The 19,730-nt window shown below is 46.5% G+C and overlaps 1 protein-coding gene across 2 annotated transcripts in view; it reads left to right on the top strand.

Annotated features, from left to right (window-relative positions):
* The first annotated feature begins 11,740 nt into the window (after window positions 1-11,740).
* UNC5B (unc-5 netrin receptor B) overlaps window positions 11,741-19,730 on the top strand; it is a 202,090-nt gene continuing 194,100 nt past the window's right edge. For both annotated transcript variants that reach the window (XM_020783182.3, XM_020783183.3), the window contains exon 1: window positions 11,741-12,535. In XM_020783182.3, the coding sequence (XP_020638841.3) occupies window positions 12,436-12,535 (100 nt within the window). In that variant the 5' untranslated portion in view covers window positions 11,741-12,435. The remainder of the gene's footprint in view (window positions 12,536-19,730) is intronic.

Below are 19,730 nucleotides of genomic sequence, written 5' to 3' on the forward strand. Positions count from 1 at the left end.
AAACTCCTCTTCTGACATCTTAAGTAATAAAAAGGATGGGTTAAATATATTTTCAAAGTAAAAAAGGAACTGCTTACAGTCTCAGGTGAGATAATCAGGCCACCCCACCTCCTCCCACAGATAGACAGACATACTTTGATTACAATTGACAGTTTTATTGGATAAAGAGAAGTAGATGGTTGTGGGTAAAAACGCCATTGAGTGGGGAAGCATGCGGTTTAACCCCGGCTTGCAATCCCAATGGAATCTAACCTGTAGAAGAGATTTTGAGGGAATTTTCCTCGGCCATTTAAAAAAAAAACAATTTGGGAAATAACACTCAGCTGTCTGTGGAAGGTGTTTTTTGTGGTGTAACTAGATATTTCTTTGTTTTTAAAATTGTGCCTGTGTTTTCCTGAAGAGCTTTGACTAGGTAAATACCACTCCAGGATGGATCTAGATGTTGTTGTTGTTTTTTCTGAGTGAAAAGTGGTTGTGATGTTTGCCCCTCGTGGCCCCTTGCCTGACTCCCCAAGCACAGAGCACACGAAAGCAAACCAATACTCCTTTTCACCCGCTGCCACCAGTTGATCACTAAATCGACTTTACGTACAGAATGATGAAGATGCAGGTCCAAACTTCACTGTCTTTTAAATAAAACTTTTTTATTGATTACAGATGTTTGATTATTGATCATAGGTAACTTCTACAGGTTTATTAATCATCCATCTCAACTTTTTATTGGTTATCACAGTTATTATTCACTCTTCACTGTAATCTCACCTCAGATCTCCCAAATACCACACTATCTCCTTCCCCACTCTCACTGACTGACTGTTCACTCTCTGACTCCGCCTCTTTATTACATACGTATCTCTCGGCTCCACCTCTTAGCAACATTAGCCTGCAACATGAATATGCATGACTACTTATCATAATAAGGGTGAACACTACAGTGGTCATATTGGTTGCCTTGCGTGGCTTTACTATTTCTTGGATGGCCTATGGCATTTGCTGGCACAATTTTCCTTCCTGGTCTATCCGTGCCCAGGTATTGCAGCACTAGATGCAAGGTTCATGATTTAGCACATGAGAAGACCCACCAAAAAGAAAACCATGGATAGATATCAATCCCTGCCCAATTTATGCTAATAGAGACAAGAAAGCAAGCCGTTAATCAGACATGGCATGCATGGCGTTCCCTGTTTTAAAGCCTGGCATCTCTACCTAACACAATAGGAATTTAGGCAGAGCTGATAAAAGCCAACCTTGAGAAATGCTGGGGGAGGGGGGGCTTGGAACAGACAATATAGGTGGAATACCGGGTGGATCTCACCATCTCCAACCCTAAACTCTCCATGTGTTTGTTGGACTGCACTTATTTTCTGTAACAAGTGGCCAAAATCATGTTGCATAGCCTAGTAAATTGCACTACAGTAGGCCCATTGAATTAATGGGGATTTGGTGAGCCACCTCCTTTGTAAGTTCCATCGATTCAAATGGACTTACTCTAACTAAGACTTATTATGCTAAAGTAAGTTGTAGTAAAGCAGGTCCATTTGAACCAATGAAAGTTACAGAGGAGTTGACTCACCAAACCCTCACTTATTCAATGGTCCTACTCCAGTGTGATTTACTACACTAAGCAATGGGATTTTGGCCAGTATTGTCTGTGATGCTGTGAGTTATACCGTGACCAACTGGGGGAATGATAAGTCAAGGAAAATTGGACTAGAAGCACTGTGGTATAACTCAGTCGTTACTGGTGCAACAGGGCGGCTGATTTTTCATGTGCAAGTTGCATTCAAAGATGGGTTAGGAATAGGCAGAAGCCTTTTCTGCCTGCAGGAATGCACTTCAGACAGGAGAAGTGCCTTATTGTGCCAGCTAAGATCCACCAGCAGACGAGTCAAAAAGCAGGTGGAGAAGAGCCAGAGTGAGATGGAGAGATGCCACTCCCAGCCCAGGGACCTGTGCCATAAGCTCTCCAGGTGACTTCACCTATCTTAGCCTGGGTTATAATAAAACTGGCTTGCCGTACAGGATGGTTTTAAAGATCACAAGCAGACAGTATGTAAGCAAAGCATCTGAAGAAACACATGAAAGCATGGTCGGTGCAAAAGTCAGCCATTTCACATTTTTCACACCAGATGCTGTTTCTCCAGAGAACTTACGAAAAGCTTCCCCCTGCTTTCTACAACGAGGCTGGAGAGCCCTGTGCCTTCTGTATGTTGCCAAACTACTACTCCCATCACCCCCTACCAATAGCAGGGGCTGATGGGCACCGGAGTTCAACCACACCTAGCAAGACACCAATTCCTCGACCCTGTTTCATAGCCCTGGGTGTAGGTGGAGGAGGAGACAGCCATGGTACTCTGTGTGAACTCCCATCAGGTGAATAGGCCTGTCAAAAAAACCATTGCAAAGGCCGGCTGGGCTCCCTCCCCAGCCTGTCCCACTGGCGCCAGCTGAGCAGTAACTATGGGCGAGCCTGGAGGGATAGTTAGGAAAGGCATCTGATGGCAGATAACAAGAAGAGCTGGCTGGTTGTGATTCCTTGGCCAGCTATTCAGGTTATATATGCTGCCACTGCATCCTTCCCATAGGATGAAAAAAAAATGTCTCTAATCTTGGGGGCAGGAGGAGGTTTTTATGCAGGGGAGATCTGAGAGATCCATTTCTCTCTCTTGGCTTTGAACATTCTTCTGTCTCTTTAATTGCTGGGTGGCTGTTAAATGAGAGACGTCTGGCAGGTGGGGCTTCTCCGGCTGCACCTGCTGCAACAGGAGGAGCAGCAGGATTTGTATGATTCTGAAGCCCTTCCAAGGTTTGCTTGTGTCGGTTCTTGCATTTGTGTCTGCCATCAGGAAGGAGATCTAAGAATTCAAGGTGGCTTGAGCCTGCCCTTTTAGTGCCAGTGACTAGAGTCTTCTATAGACCTCTGGTCCTGATGATGGCATTTCAATGTTCATTGTCGTTTTGTTTTAATTTGTTTTCTGCTTGTTTCGGTGAGGTTTGTTAACCACCTTGAGAGCTTTCTCTTGGATGGAAAGGCAGGATGGAATGATGGGGGAGGAGAGGTGAATAATAAAGATTTGTTGACTAGCTAGTTGGTTGTTATGTGCTCTCAAGTTGCCTCTGACTCATGATGACCGTACAAATGAGTGACCTACAAGATGCCCTATCATGAACACACACACTCTTAATTCCTGCAAATTCAAATGCCTGGCTTCCCTTATGGAATCGATCCATCTCATTTTGGACCTTCCTCTTTTCCTGTTGCCTTCAACTGTGACTATTATTGTCTTTTCCAGCAAGTCCTGTCTTCTCATGAAGATACTTCTCTCCTTTGTCCCACCTTTCCTCCAAAGAGCTCAAAGCAACAGAAATGGTTCTCTTTCTCTGTTTATCTTCACAACAGTCTTGTCTGGTAGGTCAGACCAAAAGGGAGTAACTGGCCCTGGGTTACCTAGTGGTTTTCACAGACCACTACAGGGCTGAACTTGGAATTCCCAGGCCCCTGCCCTACACTCCAACTTCTAGGGACAACACAGTACTGTAATCACTCCTCAGACTATCAGGACCGAGTCACTCAGGTTTGTTCCTTTTCCGGACCTGAGGACCAGGGTGGTTCTGATGGATGTGAGAATTAATCCCGGGATGATTTTATGGGCCAACCCAGGCCAAAGAACCCCTGCTTATCAACAAGGCCTGTGACTCTACTGTAGATTTTCCCAAACTGGGGCTCTCCACATCTCTTTGACTAGAACTCCCAGCACTCCTGTGAGCGTATTTTGCTGGTAAGGATGCTGGGGATTGTAGTCCAACATTATCTCCCCCCCCCAAAAAAAAAAAACTGAGAAGGGCTGCTGTAGGGATTGGTCTGTACTAGTCCCTGGCACAGGAAAGCAAATGAAGGAAATAATGCCCACAATCAAAAGTCAGCACCTCCACAGTATGGTGTACAAAAATTGTCCGGTTTTAAAAACTGAAACACAGTTCCTCTGAAGAGGAAGCCCGCTACAGTACAAGTTTGACTGAAGCAATGAAGAGCCAGGCCTCCTGTTCCCTCTCCTTGTAAGCCACACATTAACAGCGGCTTTAGGGAAGGAGACTGACTAGGGAAATTTGCAGGGGAGTTCAAAGAGCCACTTTTCTCCCTACCCATTTGAAGGAAAATAGCAGCATCTCCCCTCTCGCATAACTGGGTGCAGTGAAAAAGATGAAAACTGTAGCCCTGTTTGTGGATCTCCCACATCAGGTACAGCTTGGTTCTGAACCTCCAGAAGAAGGAAAGATTGGTGTCAGTGGAATAAATAGCATTTTAAGAAATGTGTTAAAAGAACCTACAATGTAATCTGAAAAGTAACTCAAATCTAAGTTACACTGTAATACATATGCTGTTTATATATGTATGTCTGTGTGATCAATAAGCTACATTACTTAGTAGATACCCATGTACCAGTGTTGACTTAGACGTGTGCATTTATTACATCTTATGATACTCATGTTTTGCACCCATGCTCCCTTCCTTTCAACTGCAAATATGTGATATTCCATAGAAAAAGGCTGTGGGAAGCTGAAATAGTGATAAGTGAGTCACTTCTGCAGAAGTTTTCAGAGTGTTCATTCCATCTAATCAACCACACTGCTTTGCTCCTTTCACTTTCTCAGTTCCTTTCCAAAACAGTTCCTCTTTCTAATCAGAGGGAGTCCAAGCTATCTTTTTCTGATCCATCACAGATTACTGTTTCTTTAAATAAGAGTACAGAAAGGGAGATTTACTCCTCTTTCTGCTGTGCACCATCACCGCCCCTCCACTGCCACCATAAGGTTAAACTTGTCTGCTTTCATCTGTCACAGACAAAACAAAATCAGAATCCTTTTCCTATTACTTTGAGAACCCTGTGACCTCTGCCCCCCCTGCCCCGAAAAATACGACTTTGCTTGCTCAAACTAGAGGGACACAAACTTGGCAGGCAGAAATAAAGGGGGTGGGAGAGAAGACTGACCAAAGAGCTCACATCCTGAAAATGTCCTCCCCCGTATTCAGCATTCATAACAAGGAGAAGAAGGGAATGTTGGTGGAGGGATTTTTGGAAATGAATAGGGTGAGCTGTTTCCCTTTTCCTTTCCTCCCACACTGGGCAAACCCACCACATTTTGGTTTTGTTACTTGTGCACATAAAGGTGGAGGAATGGCTGTCCTACCTTAGGCTAGAGGAGGCAGCTGCTTCGGACAGCAGGCTGTGACTGTCATGAAAGAACCACAAGTGGTTACTTATTCAAGTCTTGTAATTATTATTATTATTGCCTTTTTACCACCAGGAATGAGAAGCAATGCTTGTGGGCTATACATTTTCTATTTATTTATCCATTACTTTACACACACCCCATGTGTTAATTTAGCATGGCTGGTTTGGTGTACTGTCCAACTTGATTTTGTTTGGCGAGGAAAATCTCTTGCTTCTCAACCTCAGGCAGCAAACTTTTTGGGGGGTGACTCTTATGTAGAATACTAGGCACACTCTCCCTTGGCATTTCCCTGGAGACACAGCATTTATTGAACAGTGGCCATCACCCCTGTTCCACCCATAACAATAACTAATCCCTTCATGCATAAGAAAAAACATTGGTATCTCCCTTCCTGTTGCTAGGAAAGTGTTGAGATGCTCTTAAGAATTTCCTCAACAGGTGATTCTGCCAACTCAATGCTGGGAGACCCTCTCAGGATCTCTCCTTTTGTTGGAGAGGAAACGTGAGGCAGAATGTGATGCAGTAATCATACTTTAATGTAATTATCTGAGCTAGTTTGGTTACAGATGTGTTTTAGCAATAGAAAATGGAACCACACCCACAGAAATGGAAGCCCAGCCCTGCCCAAATGCCTCCCTTCACTCCCCGCATCTATTCGAAACAGCAATGGTCTCCCAAGGCTTCTGTTTGTTCAGTGGAACTAGCTGAGTACAAACCTTATTCAAGACACTTTCTGGACTACACCATTCAAAATCCCCAGCTGCTAGGGGATTCTAGGAGTTGTAGTTCAGGAAGTTACCTTTTCAAATTCTGGCTTTGTCCATAATAAAGCATAGGTCAGAGGAGCCGGTGTGTGTGTGTGTAGACTTCCTTCTAGCCACTTGCCCAAAATCTAGAGTAACCTTGTGCATCATGTGCATCACGAAATAAGCTATCTTGTGGTGAACCACCTCATGTTTGGGACAGCATCACCATTTATTTTAGGGGTTCTACCATGCTTTTGTTCATGCGCATCATGCACGAGTTTTGACACATCCGGGGTGAAATCCTCACTCAGCCATAAAGCCTTGCAAATCATCAGTCACTTTCTTTCAGCCTAACCATGCCAGACCCTGCCTTATTTCAAAATGCTACCAAAAAGCACCCAAACAGCGTCTCAGTTGCACAGACTTCAGATTTAGGAGAAGTGACAATGTTGATTTAAAATGAGCCCAAGAGACATAAAGGTGCCATTCTAAGCACAGGTACTAAAGAGTGATGTGTTACATACTGGAATTGATTCAGTATATTTTGAGCCCCACCCTTACTTGAAAGTAAAGTCTCCTTGATTTAAATGTTGTCATCTTACCCAATGCTCCATATGTGCCGTAGCTGCTTTCCTGCCGTGAGCCCTCAGTCCCCTGCTGTAATGTGTAATTGCATTCTTCACATGGCAACTCCCAACGACACTGAGAACATTTCCACCCAGTGGCAATCTCCTCTCGAAACACCCAGCGATGATGTCAGATCTCTTGGTGTCACAGTCAGCTTCTTGGAGAGAAATAGTTCCAGTTACATGTTTCAGGAAGAAAGCTGTGTTCATCTATTTGCAGTTGTGTTGCTGAGAGGCTGCTAAAGATTGGGGGACTTTTTCCTTCTTCTCCAGTTTTTTCCTTCGCAAGGTTTGTATCACCTAAGCCAGAAGAGGACTTCTGAAATACTCAAAAGATCACCATGTTCATCACATTTAGGAGTCCAAGAAAGGTACTAAACAACCCAGAACTTGGTTGGTCTGCAGAGAAGCAGGTATCGGAAGGCTTGGATGATACACGAACTGGACTTTAACCTGTGTACCTATTTCCCTACGGAGAGAGAGGAAAGTTAATTGAACCTTTTTGGTACTTGATCTTTCCATAGGGAGCAGTTGAAAAATACATGCAAATATGCTTTAATGGCGAAAGCGATGATAAACCTTGACAGCATCTTAAAAAGCAGAGACATCACCTTGCCAACAAAAGTCTGAATAGTCAAAGCTATGGTTTTTCCTGCCATGATGTATGGAAGTGAGAGCTGGACCATAAAAAAAGGAGACCGCCGAAGAATTGATGCCTTTGAATTGTGGTGCTGGAGGAGACTCATGAGAGTCCCCTGGACTGCAAAGAGATTAAACTTATCCATTCTGAAGGAAATGAACCCTGAGTGCTCACTGGAAGGACAGATCCTGAAGCTGAGGCTCCAGTACTTTGGCCATTTCATGAGAAGAAAAGACTCCTTGGAAAAGACCCTGATGCTGAGAAAGTGTGAAGGCAAGAGGAGAAGGGGACGACAGAGGATGAGATGGTTGGACAGTGTCATCGAAGCGACCAACATGAATTTGACCCAACTCCGGGAGGCAGTGGAAGATAGGAGGGCCTGGCGTGCTCTGGTCCATGGGGTCACGAAGAGTCGGACACAACTAAACGACGATGCTTACTGAAACATGTATATTAAAAAATATGTACCAAAAAGGTATATTTGGAGAAACATGTACAAGGTATGCACACACTTCCAAGTGGGAGGAAAAAGATAAAAGCCTCAAAACCCAGCGTGGAACCACGACAGGATGGGCATGCTCCCCGTCTAGGACATAATGACACAAGTATTCACATGCAATGGAATTTTCCTAGCTATGTAATATTTAGAAATGACAACTGCTGAATTCAGGACTCCTCCCTTAGTAGCAGTGCAATCCTAGAAGGAGGTTCCATTGAATTTGGTGGGGTTTACTCAAACTTAAATAAATACTGGATTGCAACCTAATTGCATTTTCAATTACAGGCTTAAACTGGATTAATAAAATGTTGCAACTCCTATGTCCCTGTAACTAAAAGTTGCAACAATAGTGTTGCAACTCCTACATCATAAGTCTCATTAGGAAGAGTGGCTCTTTTTCATACTTGCTATGTCACGTCAAGCCGTTTTCAACTTATGGCAACCTAAAGAGTTAGTAACATCCCTGATTCCTATATCTGTGAAGATTCTCAGTAATCTAGGTGAGGTTGTCTGGAAGTTGAGTCATGGCAATTGGACTTCTTTCTTATTAGGTTGAAACTTGAAATGTTTCACTGCTCATCCAAGTAGAAGTAGCTACTTGGATAAGTAGCAAAACATTTCAAGAATGAAATCCAGTTGCTATGATTCAGCTTCCAGGTCCCAAAGTTCTGTGCAGATACCCTGGTCTGCCAGAAAGATGAACAAGTGGATCGTAGGTCAAATAAATCCTGAACTATCCCTGGAGGCAAAAATGATGAAACTGAGGCTATCCAACTTTGGGCACGTCATAAGATCGAAAGATTATCTGGAAAAGGGAACAACGCTGGGAAAGGTGGAATGCATCAGGAAAAGAGGAAGACCAAATTCAAGATGAATTGACTCACTAAAAGAATCACAGACTTTACAAGAGCAGAACAGGGTTGTTCAGAGCAGGACATTCTAGAGATGTCTCATTCATGGGGTCCCTGGAAAAGACCCCGATGCTGGGAAAGTGTGAGGGCAAGAAGAGAAGGGGACGACAGAGGATGAGATGGTTGGACAGTGTCATCGAAGCAACCAACATGAATTTGATCCAGCTCCGGGAGGCAGTGGAAGACAGGAGGGCCTGCCGTGCTCTGGTCCATGGGGTCACGAAGAGTCGGACATGACTTAATGACTAAACAACATTCATGGGGTCACCATAAGTTGGGGAGGAACTAAGTGATGCAGGAGTTAGTTCACCTGCTGGCTCCTGCCATCCCTTCACTTGATATTACCAGACCTCCTAATGGCTCACATTAAAAGGAAGCAGAAAGCCACTATAAAAATATATAAAATGCTTTAAAAGTAATGAATAAACAGAACAATTTAAAACTTTCAGAATACAAAAAGGGAGAATATGTGTAAACATATTCAAAGAGCTCTCATATTAAAATTCAGCTGCTGCACTTGTTCTCTATGACTGCCCAGCAAAAGCAAAGTTCACACACAAGGGAATGTGTATTTAGCCAGTGTTCATATTATCGTCTGCCCTGTACTGCAGTCACTTTCACTGCTGAAATGACAAGTGTTTTCCAGTACGTTCTTAACATGTGGCGGAACATACAAACAAACAAAAAATCTGATCTTTGTCTTTGTGCTCCTGTCCTACAGAGCCTGGTTTTCATCAAGGTTATAATGATTTTGGATGCAGCACTACAAGCCTTCTGCATTGAATGCATTCTGTGATTTCATTGTTGTTCCTTCATTGACTTTAACACTTCTTCAAGTATCAAGAACATCCAAGATATTGCACTTCAAATGTTTCTGCCTTTTTGATAGTAACCCATACTAAAGTCTATAACTCCTTGCTAGACACCTTATCATAACCTCAGGGCCAACCTGAAAGTATGCTCACTGCATGATCCAAGGCGGCCGTGGATCACATTTTGAGAAATACTAGCCAGAATCCTACTAGTGATTTTTTTGTGTGTAAGTGAAATTGTATACATCACAGGGTTGAATGGTTGATAATTATTAAGATGCCTGTTGCATTCTTGATTACATATATGCTGTGTAACTGGATACATGACCAGCAACTTGTAGAAGAAATTTGTAGCCACAACTCATGAGACTTCCCTAATATATTCATAAATCACCAGTAAATTCTGGTCGTCTGCTTCCAACAATGTGCTGTAGAGGTTTGAGTTATCAGCTGAACTGGGACTGGTTGGATCCAAGCTCAGACATCCAATGCTCTATGGAGTCTTACCAAATAGCCTTGTTCTTGGTCAATCATTATCATCTTGGTCTCCCTCAGGGGGTTGTTGTGAGATTAAGCATAGAGAAGGGAAGCCATGAGTTGAGGAAAGATGGTATAGCCATGTACCTTGCCATAGTTTGCTGTGGCCCACACAGTCAAAGGCTTTTGCATAGTCAATGAAGCAGAAGTAGATGTTTTTCTGGAACTATCTGGCTTTCTCCATAATCCAGCGCAGGTTAGCAATTTGGTCTCAAGTTCCTCTGCCTCTTCAGAATCCAGCTTGTACTTCTGGGAGTTCTCGGTCTAAATACTGCTGAAGCCTGCCTTGGAGGATTTTGAGCATAACCTTGCTAGCATGTGAAATGAGTGCAATTGTAAAGTAGTTGGAGCATTCTTTGGCACTGCCCTTCTTTGGGATTGGGATGTAGACTGATCTTTTCCAATCCTCTGGCCACTGAGTTTTCCAAACTTTCTGGCATATTGAGGGTAGCACCTTAACAGCATCATCTTTTAAGATTTTTAATAGTTCAGCTGGAATGCCATCACCTCCATTGGCCTTGTAGTTAGCCATGCTTTTAAAGGCCCACTTGATTTCACTCTCCAGGATGTCTGGCTCAAGGACAGCAACCACACTATCTGAGTTGTCTGGGACATCCAGATCTTTCTGGTATAATTCTTGCCACCGCTTCTTGATGTCTTCTGCTTCTCCTACCATTTTTGTTCTTTATAATGTCCATCTTTGCACAAAAGTTTCCTTTAATATCTCCAATTTTCTTGAACAGATCTCTGGTTTTTCCCTTTCTATTCTTTTCCTCTATTTCTTTGCATTGTTCATTTAAGAAGGCCCTCTTGTCTCTCCTTGCTATTCTTTGGAAGTCTGCATTCAATTTTCTGTAACTTTCCCTATCCCCCTTGGATTTTGTTTCCCTTCTCTTCTCTGCTATTTGTACCTTGCCACAGCTGTGGATTAAACCCTCCTTTTTCCTTGAAATACTCAGTACTTTGAGATTAGCAATGCAATTTTAGCAGACCGTTCTTACCAGCTCCTCCTGAGAAGTCCTATTGAAATCAGGTCATTGGGACTTACTCCCTGTTAAAGGTGCAAGCTTGCAGCTTAAATCCCCGGTACCTCACCGTTCAGAGAAAGCCAGTTAATGGTAGGATGAGACTTTGGTTTTCAGCGGGGCCGCACTTTTTCTTAAGAGTGTCACCTTGCGAACTCTTACACACTTAAGAGGAAACCACATATCGTAGTGAAGACTTGCTCCCGAGTAAACAAGAATGTCCACTAAGAGGGAACCTAGAGGGGGTTTGAGGAAGGCTCTGGCACGCGGCGCCCGTCTCGGAGGAGGGAAAGGACCGCAATTCGCGGCGTGCGCTTCTCCCAAAGACGCGCGCAGAAGGGTCGCCGCCGGCTCACGCAGCCTTTTGCCTCCCGGAGAATAATCCGGCGTTTGGCCTCCGAAGAACGTATTTACGCTTCTGAAAGCAGGAGACTGGTCGGAAAATAAAACTTTTATTTTTAAAAAAGGAACAAGTATTGTAAAAGTAAAAAAGGCTAAACCTGAAAATACTTTTTCCCTCTTTTTTGGTCTCGCGTATTTTCTAGGCCATAAACCAAGCTGAATGAAGTGCGGCTTCTTTTTTTGAGAAACCGTCGGGCATAAAGCGGAGCGCCCATGAGCGCCGAGCCGACGCTTTGGAAGGGCTCCAGCTCCGCGCCTGGGATCCACCCACTCCGGGTTTTCCGCCCAGCCCTCCCTTGCCCAGGGAGTGAGCCTGCAAATCGGGTTGCCGCCGTCGTTAACTCCCTGTGCCCCCCCCCCTTTTGCCAGGCTTCCTCCGCGGCTGCGCTTGTCGGCCACCCCCCTGGCGGGGCCCCTGCTCCCGTCCCTCGCGCTCGCCGCTCCTGGGTTCTCCGGCGTGCGGGACACCTTGGCATTGTGGAAAGGGGCCGGAGAGGGCTCGGACGCCAGGAGGAGGGCGCTGCGAGCAACGAGCCGGCGCGCCCGCCGCCGCGAGAGCCACGCCGAGAGGAGCTCGGCCGCGATGAGAGCGCAGCAGCAGCAGCGGTTCCTGCTCTGACTCGGCGGCGGCTGGGCTTTGGTATCAACTTGGGCGAGCGAGGCGCTACGACGCCTCCTGCCTGGCTCTGGGCGCGGAGGAGGAGGACGAGGACGAGGACGAGGAGGAGCAGGGCTCCGGCGGCAGAGGCGCCCCTCGTCTCCCGACCGCGCTCCCGCCGCCTCTTGGGGTTCGGAGGTGGCACAGATCCGCGTCTCCCAAAGCGTGGCTGCAAGAGGAGGAGGAAGGACAGTCTCGGGGCTCCGGGTGGGGAGGCTGGAGTTTTGGAAGGCTTGCAAGAGGACGAAGCAGAAGAAGAGGCGGACGCCTCCGGAGCGGAGAAAGCGGCGGAGGCGAAGGAGGCGACGAGGAGCGGGAGACGCGGACGCCTTCGCCCCGGCGCGATGCCGCCTTCTGCCCGGAACCGAGGAGTTTCTGGCCGGGGGATGCTCCTCGCCTTGCTCGTGGCGGCGGGCGTCTGCAACCTGAGAGTGTGCCACGCAGGTGAGCCCCTTTCCGCGCGCGCCCGGCTTGGCTCGTGTGGACGCGGAGAGACACGCGTCACGTAATGGGCCCGGGGGGGGGGTTGGAAAGAGGTCAGCGTGTGTTTCCCAGGTTCTGGCCCTCGTGCCTTTTCCAGACTTGGCTTGAGCTCCGAAGATGGAGAAGGCAGGAGGCGTTGCCCGTCCTCCTTTCCGTACCATTCCCAAGCCCTCAAAGTTTGCCCTGGACTTCCGAGTCCCCCTTCCTCGCCTCTCCTCGGGTCTCTCTCTCTCTCCGTCCACCCCCCCTCCCGCTCCCCCCCCTTCGGCCCCGCCGTCTGGCTGGTGGTGCCCGCGCTACTTATTTCAGGGACGCCTGGAATGCGAGCTGGACCTTAATAATAGGTTTCGGAGGCACCGCGGAAGAAAGTACGGCGCTGAACGACGAGAACTGTTTCGTTCTCTCTCTCCCGCTTCCTTCTCTCCCGCCCCCCGCTCTCCCCTTCTCTCTTTCTCTCTCTCTCCAGGCTCGAGCAGCCCTCCCTTCTCCGGCCCTTGAGTTCTTCTCTCTTTTTTGGGGATACTCGGAACCCCAAAGCAACACCTGGGGATCCAGGCGGGCAGGGCAGGGCAGGGGCTGCCGCCTCCAGCCGCTCCGGCGGATCAGACCGGGACCGGATCCCCCTCCGGTTGCGGCCCCTCGTGTTCGCGGCGGGGAGGCACGGGGACGAGCGGAGCCGCTTTCGAGGGACCGGGGCCGGGGTGGTGGTGGAAATCGGCACCCACGGCAGGAGGCCTTGGTGAGGGAAGGGGGCAGGGAAGGATGCAGAGTGGAGATGAAGAAGGCGTGGAGCTTCTCCGGCTGCCCGGAGCCTCAGGCGCCGGGAGGTGTGCGCGGAGATGGAGCCGGGCTCCCCGGCGTGGGGACTCCGGAGTGGGAGCCGCGGGGTCTCGCAGGGCTGGGACGAGAGCCTGTCCTCGGCTCCCTGTGTGGCTCGAAGGGGGCTTTCCTTTTTTCTTCTTTAAACCGTTCTTTAGGGAAGTTGCTTTGCTGATGGCGGAGTTTTCTCCTCTCGTTTCCTTCTAGGACGCCGGGAGTCCGCCTGCCTTGAATGGGGCTGATCCGCTTTAGGACTGGTCAGCTTGAGGGTGTTTTTTTTTTGGGAGGGGGAGCTGCGCGTGTTGTCGGAGTAGGGGAAGGAGGTGTGGTTTGTGCCGTGTTCGGGGCATGTTGGGCTTAGAAGCAGAGCCGGTTCTTTTGACATCTTCCGGCAGGAGAAGGAATTTTACAGAAGCAGCGGCTTGAAGCAGTGCCTTGTATAAGCTTCCAGTCCTCTCTCTGTGTGTGTTTGCTTCCGAGTAAGTTTTGCAGGATTGCATAGGGTTGTGGTATTGTGCTGTGATCTGATGCGCACTCCCCAAGCAATCACCCCTATGGAATTTACTTCCGAGTAAACGTGCCCATAATATTATCAGGCAGCTGAATAATCTTCAGGGAGTGAGTGAAAGGAGGAGTTAACATCTCCTGACAGGGTGCCTGGGTTCCTGCTTAATCTAGCCAGGAGTGAGAATTGGCTGATTTGCTTTTAAAATATTTTTTTTTGGGGGGGGAACTACACAGCCATTATGAGGTGGAAGGAAGGGTGCTTCATTTCCATCCAGGACGCCTGCTGTGGCAACCTGTACCTCTTCTTTTTTTCAATGTATTTTCAAAATCCTAACACCTTGGGCCAGCTTCTTTCAAGGCTTGGTTGCCGCTCTGCAGGACATGCCCAAATCAAGGCATTGTGGGAATGTGATCAGAAGTTATAAGGGAAAGAAACTAGAATCAGTGAATGGCATCTTAGCCTGAAACAACTATTACCAGTAAACAGCCCTTTTCAGACCAGGCCGCTGTTGGGAAACAATTCTGGCATGAACACCCCCAGCATCACTATGCTACACTATTACAGTCCTAACGCTCCACTTTTTGCTGGGAGGAAGACCCTTTGGGCACAAAAATACTTGCTTCCGATTTGATTGGATTGGACGGTGAGCTGGGGGCCAACATTTTACACTAATTTACCTTGGATAGGTCATGGTGTCCTCAGTAGGGCTTACTTTGCAGTAGACGTCCATGAGATTGCATGGTAGACATGTATTATTTAAAAGTCAGTCCTTTTAATTACAGTGGGATCTGTGTTCCTGCTATGGCAGCAGGACTGAGCTGATACCCACAACTCCATTCTAGCAAAGAGAAGATAGGATGCTCTCTTCTTGAGCAACTTTCTTTGGCCTTAAGCTCCCCTGAGCTCAGTAGGAGATGCTTTAATGTAATGCATTCAAGAAGAAAGTGTTTGTGTGTTACAGGAGCAAAGAATAAGTGTGTGCAGTATTTATTGGATTATTTTTCTTCTCTTCCCAATAGAGCTTTAGAATTAAAGAAGAAGCTGTTTTATTATTGGAGTCTATGAAGAAATGTTATGGTATCTGTGTGTTTGCTGGGGGGGCACTCCAATAAGTTTTGAATATCTGAGCTGTTGTTTTTTTTAAATAGATAGATGGTGGGCTTTTTCAGGATTACTACATATGTTTCACTGGGCAGTGCAAAACTAAAAAAAAATATGGAAGTATGTTTATTACAGACACATTTCTTGGTGGGAGGCCAGCCAACAACCACCTTATTTTGGAGGAATCTCTTGTTCAGTTCAAGTGTTTTACCCTAAATGTTTTATGTCAGCCTGATGTTTATTTTTATGCGCTCCATCTTATATCCCTTTCCTTCAGGGAAAGCATGTAGAAGATTTTGGCCAAAAGGAAAGCTTTAAAGCTATTTGCTTCTTAGGCCTCAACGTGAGTGGACTTGTACACCTTTTGTATTCTGCTGCTGATTTGCTGCTCTCATGACAGTGAGTGGCTTCGTAACACGTTTCTTTTGGGTGGCCCTTTCAGAATAAAGGCAAATCCTTCTAACAAGATACCTAAAGATGATTTGGGTGAAAGCTGATGATGGATCAGATCAGAATGTTCCTAACTGTTGATCGTAACTGCATCTGTTGAGCTGCTACTAATAAGTACACTGAGGGCATTGTTTTTAGCTTGGGCTCTGCTTCTGCTTCCAGAGAGCTCACTTGTAATTAACCAGAATGAAAATTATAATTTGCCCAGAGTCTGGTTCTTTAAAGATGTATTTTGAAGTTGTAGTTAATGATAGGGGAGGAAGGGCCTATAGTGAAGAGAGGACATTGTTTGAAGGGATTCTGGAATGTGAAATAGGAGTCAGTGCTTGAAGGACTTCTCAGTGCACATTTATAGATAGGCTTTGCTATAAAAATTAAAGGGGACAGAGTGGAGGGAGCTGAATTTTCCAGAGTCGAGGCTCTGGTTTTGCATTCCTTAAGCATTCTGAACATCTGTTAGAATAAAAGAATAAAGGCGTGTGACACAAATATACTAAGGCCCCCAACTTGCGGTGGGAACTAGCTTCTTAACAATGAATATTACTGCAAATTTGGTAATCCAGGGATAGAGAGTGATGGGAAACAGCAAAGGGCTAAGATGTTAAGCAGGACAGGATCTGAAGAAGTTGTTTCGTTAGCTGCCCCTGCTACTACCTCCAGCTTGGAGCAGCATTTGATGTACTCTTTTGCTGGCAAAGCAAATGATAACCCTGTTGAGAAGCCCTTTCCTATATTTAATAGTCATGCTAGCGGAAAATACTGCTTGGCGTTCAGGTGCAGGGCTCCATACTGTGGGAATAATGGGGGGGAATGAAGGTAATAATCAGGGCAACTCTAAGAATTGCTTTTTTAATTTCAGATCTTTGCCTCCCTGCTATGGCATCAAATGTTGCCTTAAATTATATTCAGCCCATGCTGCCGCTGTGTACAGTGTTGTGAATTTGGCTAATGGAGGGGCAGGCTTTTAGATGTATTAATCTGTTTTCCTGCAGTTAACCAAGGTTTCTCTGTGCAGCAAAAATCAGTTGTGGTCATCAGGGGATGTGGAAGCTTAAAGAAAAGGATGTGGAGTGTGGTGACATCACCATGTTCATGCTCTGCCAGAGCCTTTGCCAACTTGGTGCTCCTCCATGGGAGCTATAGACCAATGTACGTGGAGAGAGCCAGGCTAGGGAAAGGTGGCTCTGTAGTGCAGAGTCGGCGTGTAATGCTTCGCTTATTTTGTTCTTGCAGAAGATAAGGCAAGTATTTCAGACGTTCTGTATCAAGTGCGAGAATATAAGGTTTGGCAGGCAGAAAACACAAGAGCTTTGTGTGTAAGAAGAAAGAGTGGATACTGTTGGTGATGAAGAAAGATCTGATCTTTTCTTTCTTAGGGAGGAATAGAGATGGGCACGAACTGACAGTTCAGGGGTTTGTCCCAGTCCATTTACTGTACCACCACAACAGGTGTTAAGCGGTTTGGCTCCCGGCCCCCTGCAGTGGGTGCCCACTCAGAGGCAGCCTGCCCTCTTCCTTGCCCCACCTCCTCTGGGCACTGCCTCTGAGTGAGCCCCCTGCCCAAGGAGTTGCGGCACTGAACCACCAAACACCCATTGCAGAGGTAAATGAACTGGGCCAAAACACTGAACAGGGTGGTTTGTACCTACTGTATTTTTATGCAAGAGTGAAATGTATCTCACAGCAGTTAACCACGTCTTCACTGTGCAAAGGCATCCTTTTCTTATGAATGAAGAGAATGTTTGCTAGTATTTCTTACATCCTTAGTACAGAATCCTTGCTGAAGGGCAGTTAACACACACATCTAAGCCAATACATGGATCCTAACCCCTTCTTTGGCTAGCAATATTGTTAGTGCCTGTGAGCTTGTAATTTGTTCAAGGCTTTACTCAGGAGCCTCATGTCAACTGAGATCTGTGATGGTAATGGTGTTACTGAGCATACATAGAGAGGCTTTATTTTATTTTATTTTTTCTGCCACTGCTCCTTAAGGCCATGCCATCCAGGCCTGTCCAGTCTCTGGCTCCACACTGATTCCCTTGAGAGATTCTGCCACCAACTCACAATACTATCCCATAGCAATTATATATCCCTTGTAAGCCTCCAGCAAGGGAGACACCCAGGTGCCACTGCTATGATGCCTTCTTTTTAAGCACAGATGTAAAAAAGATGTCTTCAGCTGTGCATCTGGGAAATGGGGAAACCATAAATTTTTGATGGCTTTAGAGTTCAGGAAAGATCATCACAATAAACATGAGAGTTTTGGAGTGCCCTTACAGGCAGTGACTGACTAAGTAGCTTGTAAGCCTTCCTTTTAAAAACAGAAGGCTTTGAAGCCTCTTTAACTTAAACTGGTCATTTTCTTCTCACCTTGTAAAGCAGGAGGGTGCCTGTGTAATGCAGAAATTGTGGAGATGCGTCACCAGACATGTCTGCAAGAACAAGGGAAAGGGTGTGTGTTCCCCAAGATTACATACATGTAAGAGTGGGTGATACTTTTTATTGCACCACTGAATAATCAAACAAGTAGCAAGCTTTCGTGGAAAAAAACCCCCACTTCCTCAGGCTCATGGGAGATTTTTAAAAAGTAGAAAGGAGTCCAAAACCATGTCTGTGTGGCATTTATTTTGGGCAAGGCCAGGAATCTCCTCTGACAAGCATCTCCTCTGCCACAATACTGGAAGGAGAGCACTTCTCTTCAAAGTGTAGTTAAAGACCAGGAGGGGTTTGCAGAGCGGGTCCTTGTCAGCAGTATCCAAGGCAGGTGCTATTCCCAGAACTTAGCCAACTCCATTGCTCCTTTTGCAGCTTCCTGCACCCCTATGGCCCCAGCCAGCATCGTTACTGGGACTACCTTAGCTTGTGCGGGGTGCTGGATTAAGACTTTGGAGACCTAAGTTCAGATCCCCACTTAGCCATGGAATTATGTGGCTGATCTTGGACTGTTTACAATCTCTCGGACTGGCCTACCACACGGGGGGGGGGGGGTTTCAGGTGGGGAGGAGGAGTGTCATGTGTGCTACTTTGAGTTCATGGGAGGAAAGAGAGGGTATAATAATAATAACCATGTGCCATCAAGTCTATTCAGATGTGCAACAACTCTTCCAGGTTTTCTAGGTAGAGAATACTCAGAAGTGGTTCACCATTCCCTTCTTCTGGAGGTGCCCTGAGACTGTGCAGCTTGCCCAGGGCCACACAGGCTGGCTCTTCTGGAATGTACACTGAGGAATCAAACTCCCAACCTCTGCTTCTGCAGCCAGATATGTAACTCACTGAGCTTTCCAACCACTTTGTTGATAGGGGGATATAAAAGCAGCTAATAAATAAATAATACACAGTTGTGTCTTGGAACAGTTGCAGAGTTCAGGACGAACAGTTGAGAGCCTGCCATTGCAGCCTCCCCAACCCTGCCCATGTCCCCTCCCAGAGGCAATGACTTCCTTTTGCCTAATGGGAGGACTGGCCCCAGGAAGGGTTGTTGAGCCCTTCATTCTGGGAAGGTAAATCGTGATTGAGAGGTTATTCAGCACAGCCTGCAAGGGTTTTAGTGGTGGTGGCGGCAGCAGTCCAGGGAGCCTGTAGGCCTTAAAGCTGGGCAGGGCAAGGGGTCGATAACTGCAAACCCCCTCCCCATCGTTGTTACAAGTGGAAAAGAAAGCAGAGCTTTGCCTTCCCTTCAAAATAGCCACCAGGCGGAGGTGGGGAACCTGAAGAATCCAAACAGACTTTGGGGGTCTGAGCACCCCAGCGAGCAGGGTGACGAGATGACAAAGAGTGTGACATTCCTGTACTTTTAGTCCTTGTGCGGAGACAGACATTTTAGCAGGTATAGTTTGCATTAAAAGCTGTGCCTGCTGAAATTTCCTCTTATAAGCAGCTGATACTGGAACCCTCTCCTTCTTTCTTTCTCTCCCCCCCCCATCAAGTCACCCTACCCTTGAGGCCCTATGTCTTGCCTGCTGTTGCTTCAGGAGCTGCAGTGAGGGATTTTTCTTATTCTCCTCCCTCTCCCATTCCACCCAATGCAAGAATTGATCACCTCTTGAGAAGCAGAGCGAAGAGGCAGGAAGAATGGGAGTCCTTCCCTCCACCCCACCTTGCCTTTGAAGAAGGACTCTGGAGTCTGGTGTGTGATCTCTCTCTCTCTTTCTCTCAGTATTCGAAAGATCTGAGGTATTGGCTCTCACCTCAGTGGAAGGCATTTTCAAAATATATTCTGTTCCTTTCCTTTTTTTTCCCCTTGACTTTCTGAAGATGTCTCCCTCTTTGGGTTGCTGA

The sequence above is a fragment of the Pogona vitticeps genome, chromosome 3 (genome assembly GCF_051106095.1).
Source record: "Pogona vitticeps strain Pit_001003342236 chromosome 3, PviZW2.1, whole genome shotgun sequence".
Taxonomy (NCBI): domain Eukaryota; kingdom Metazoa; phylum Chordata; class Lepidosauria; order Squamata; family Agamidae; genus Pogona; species Pogona vitticeps.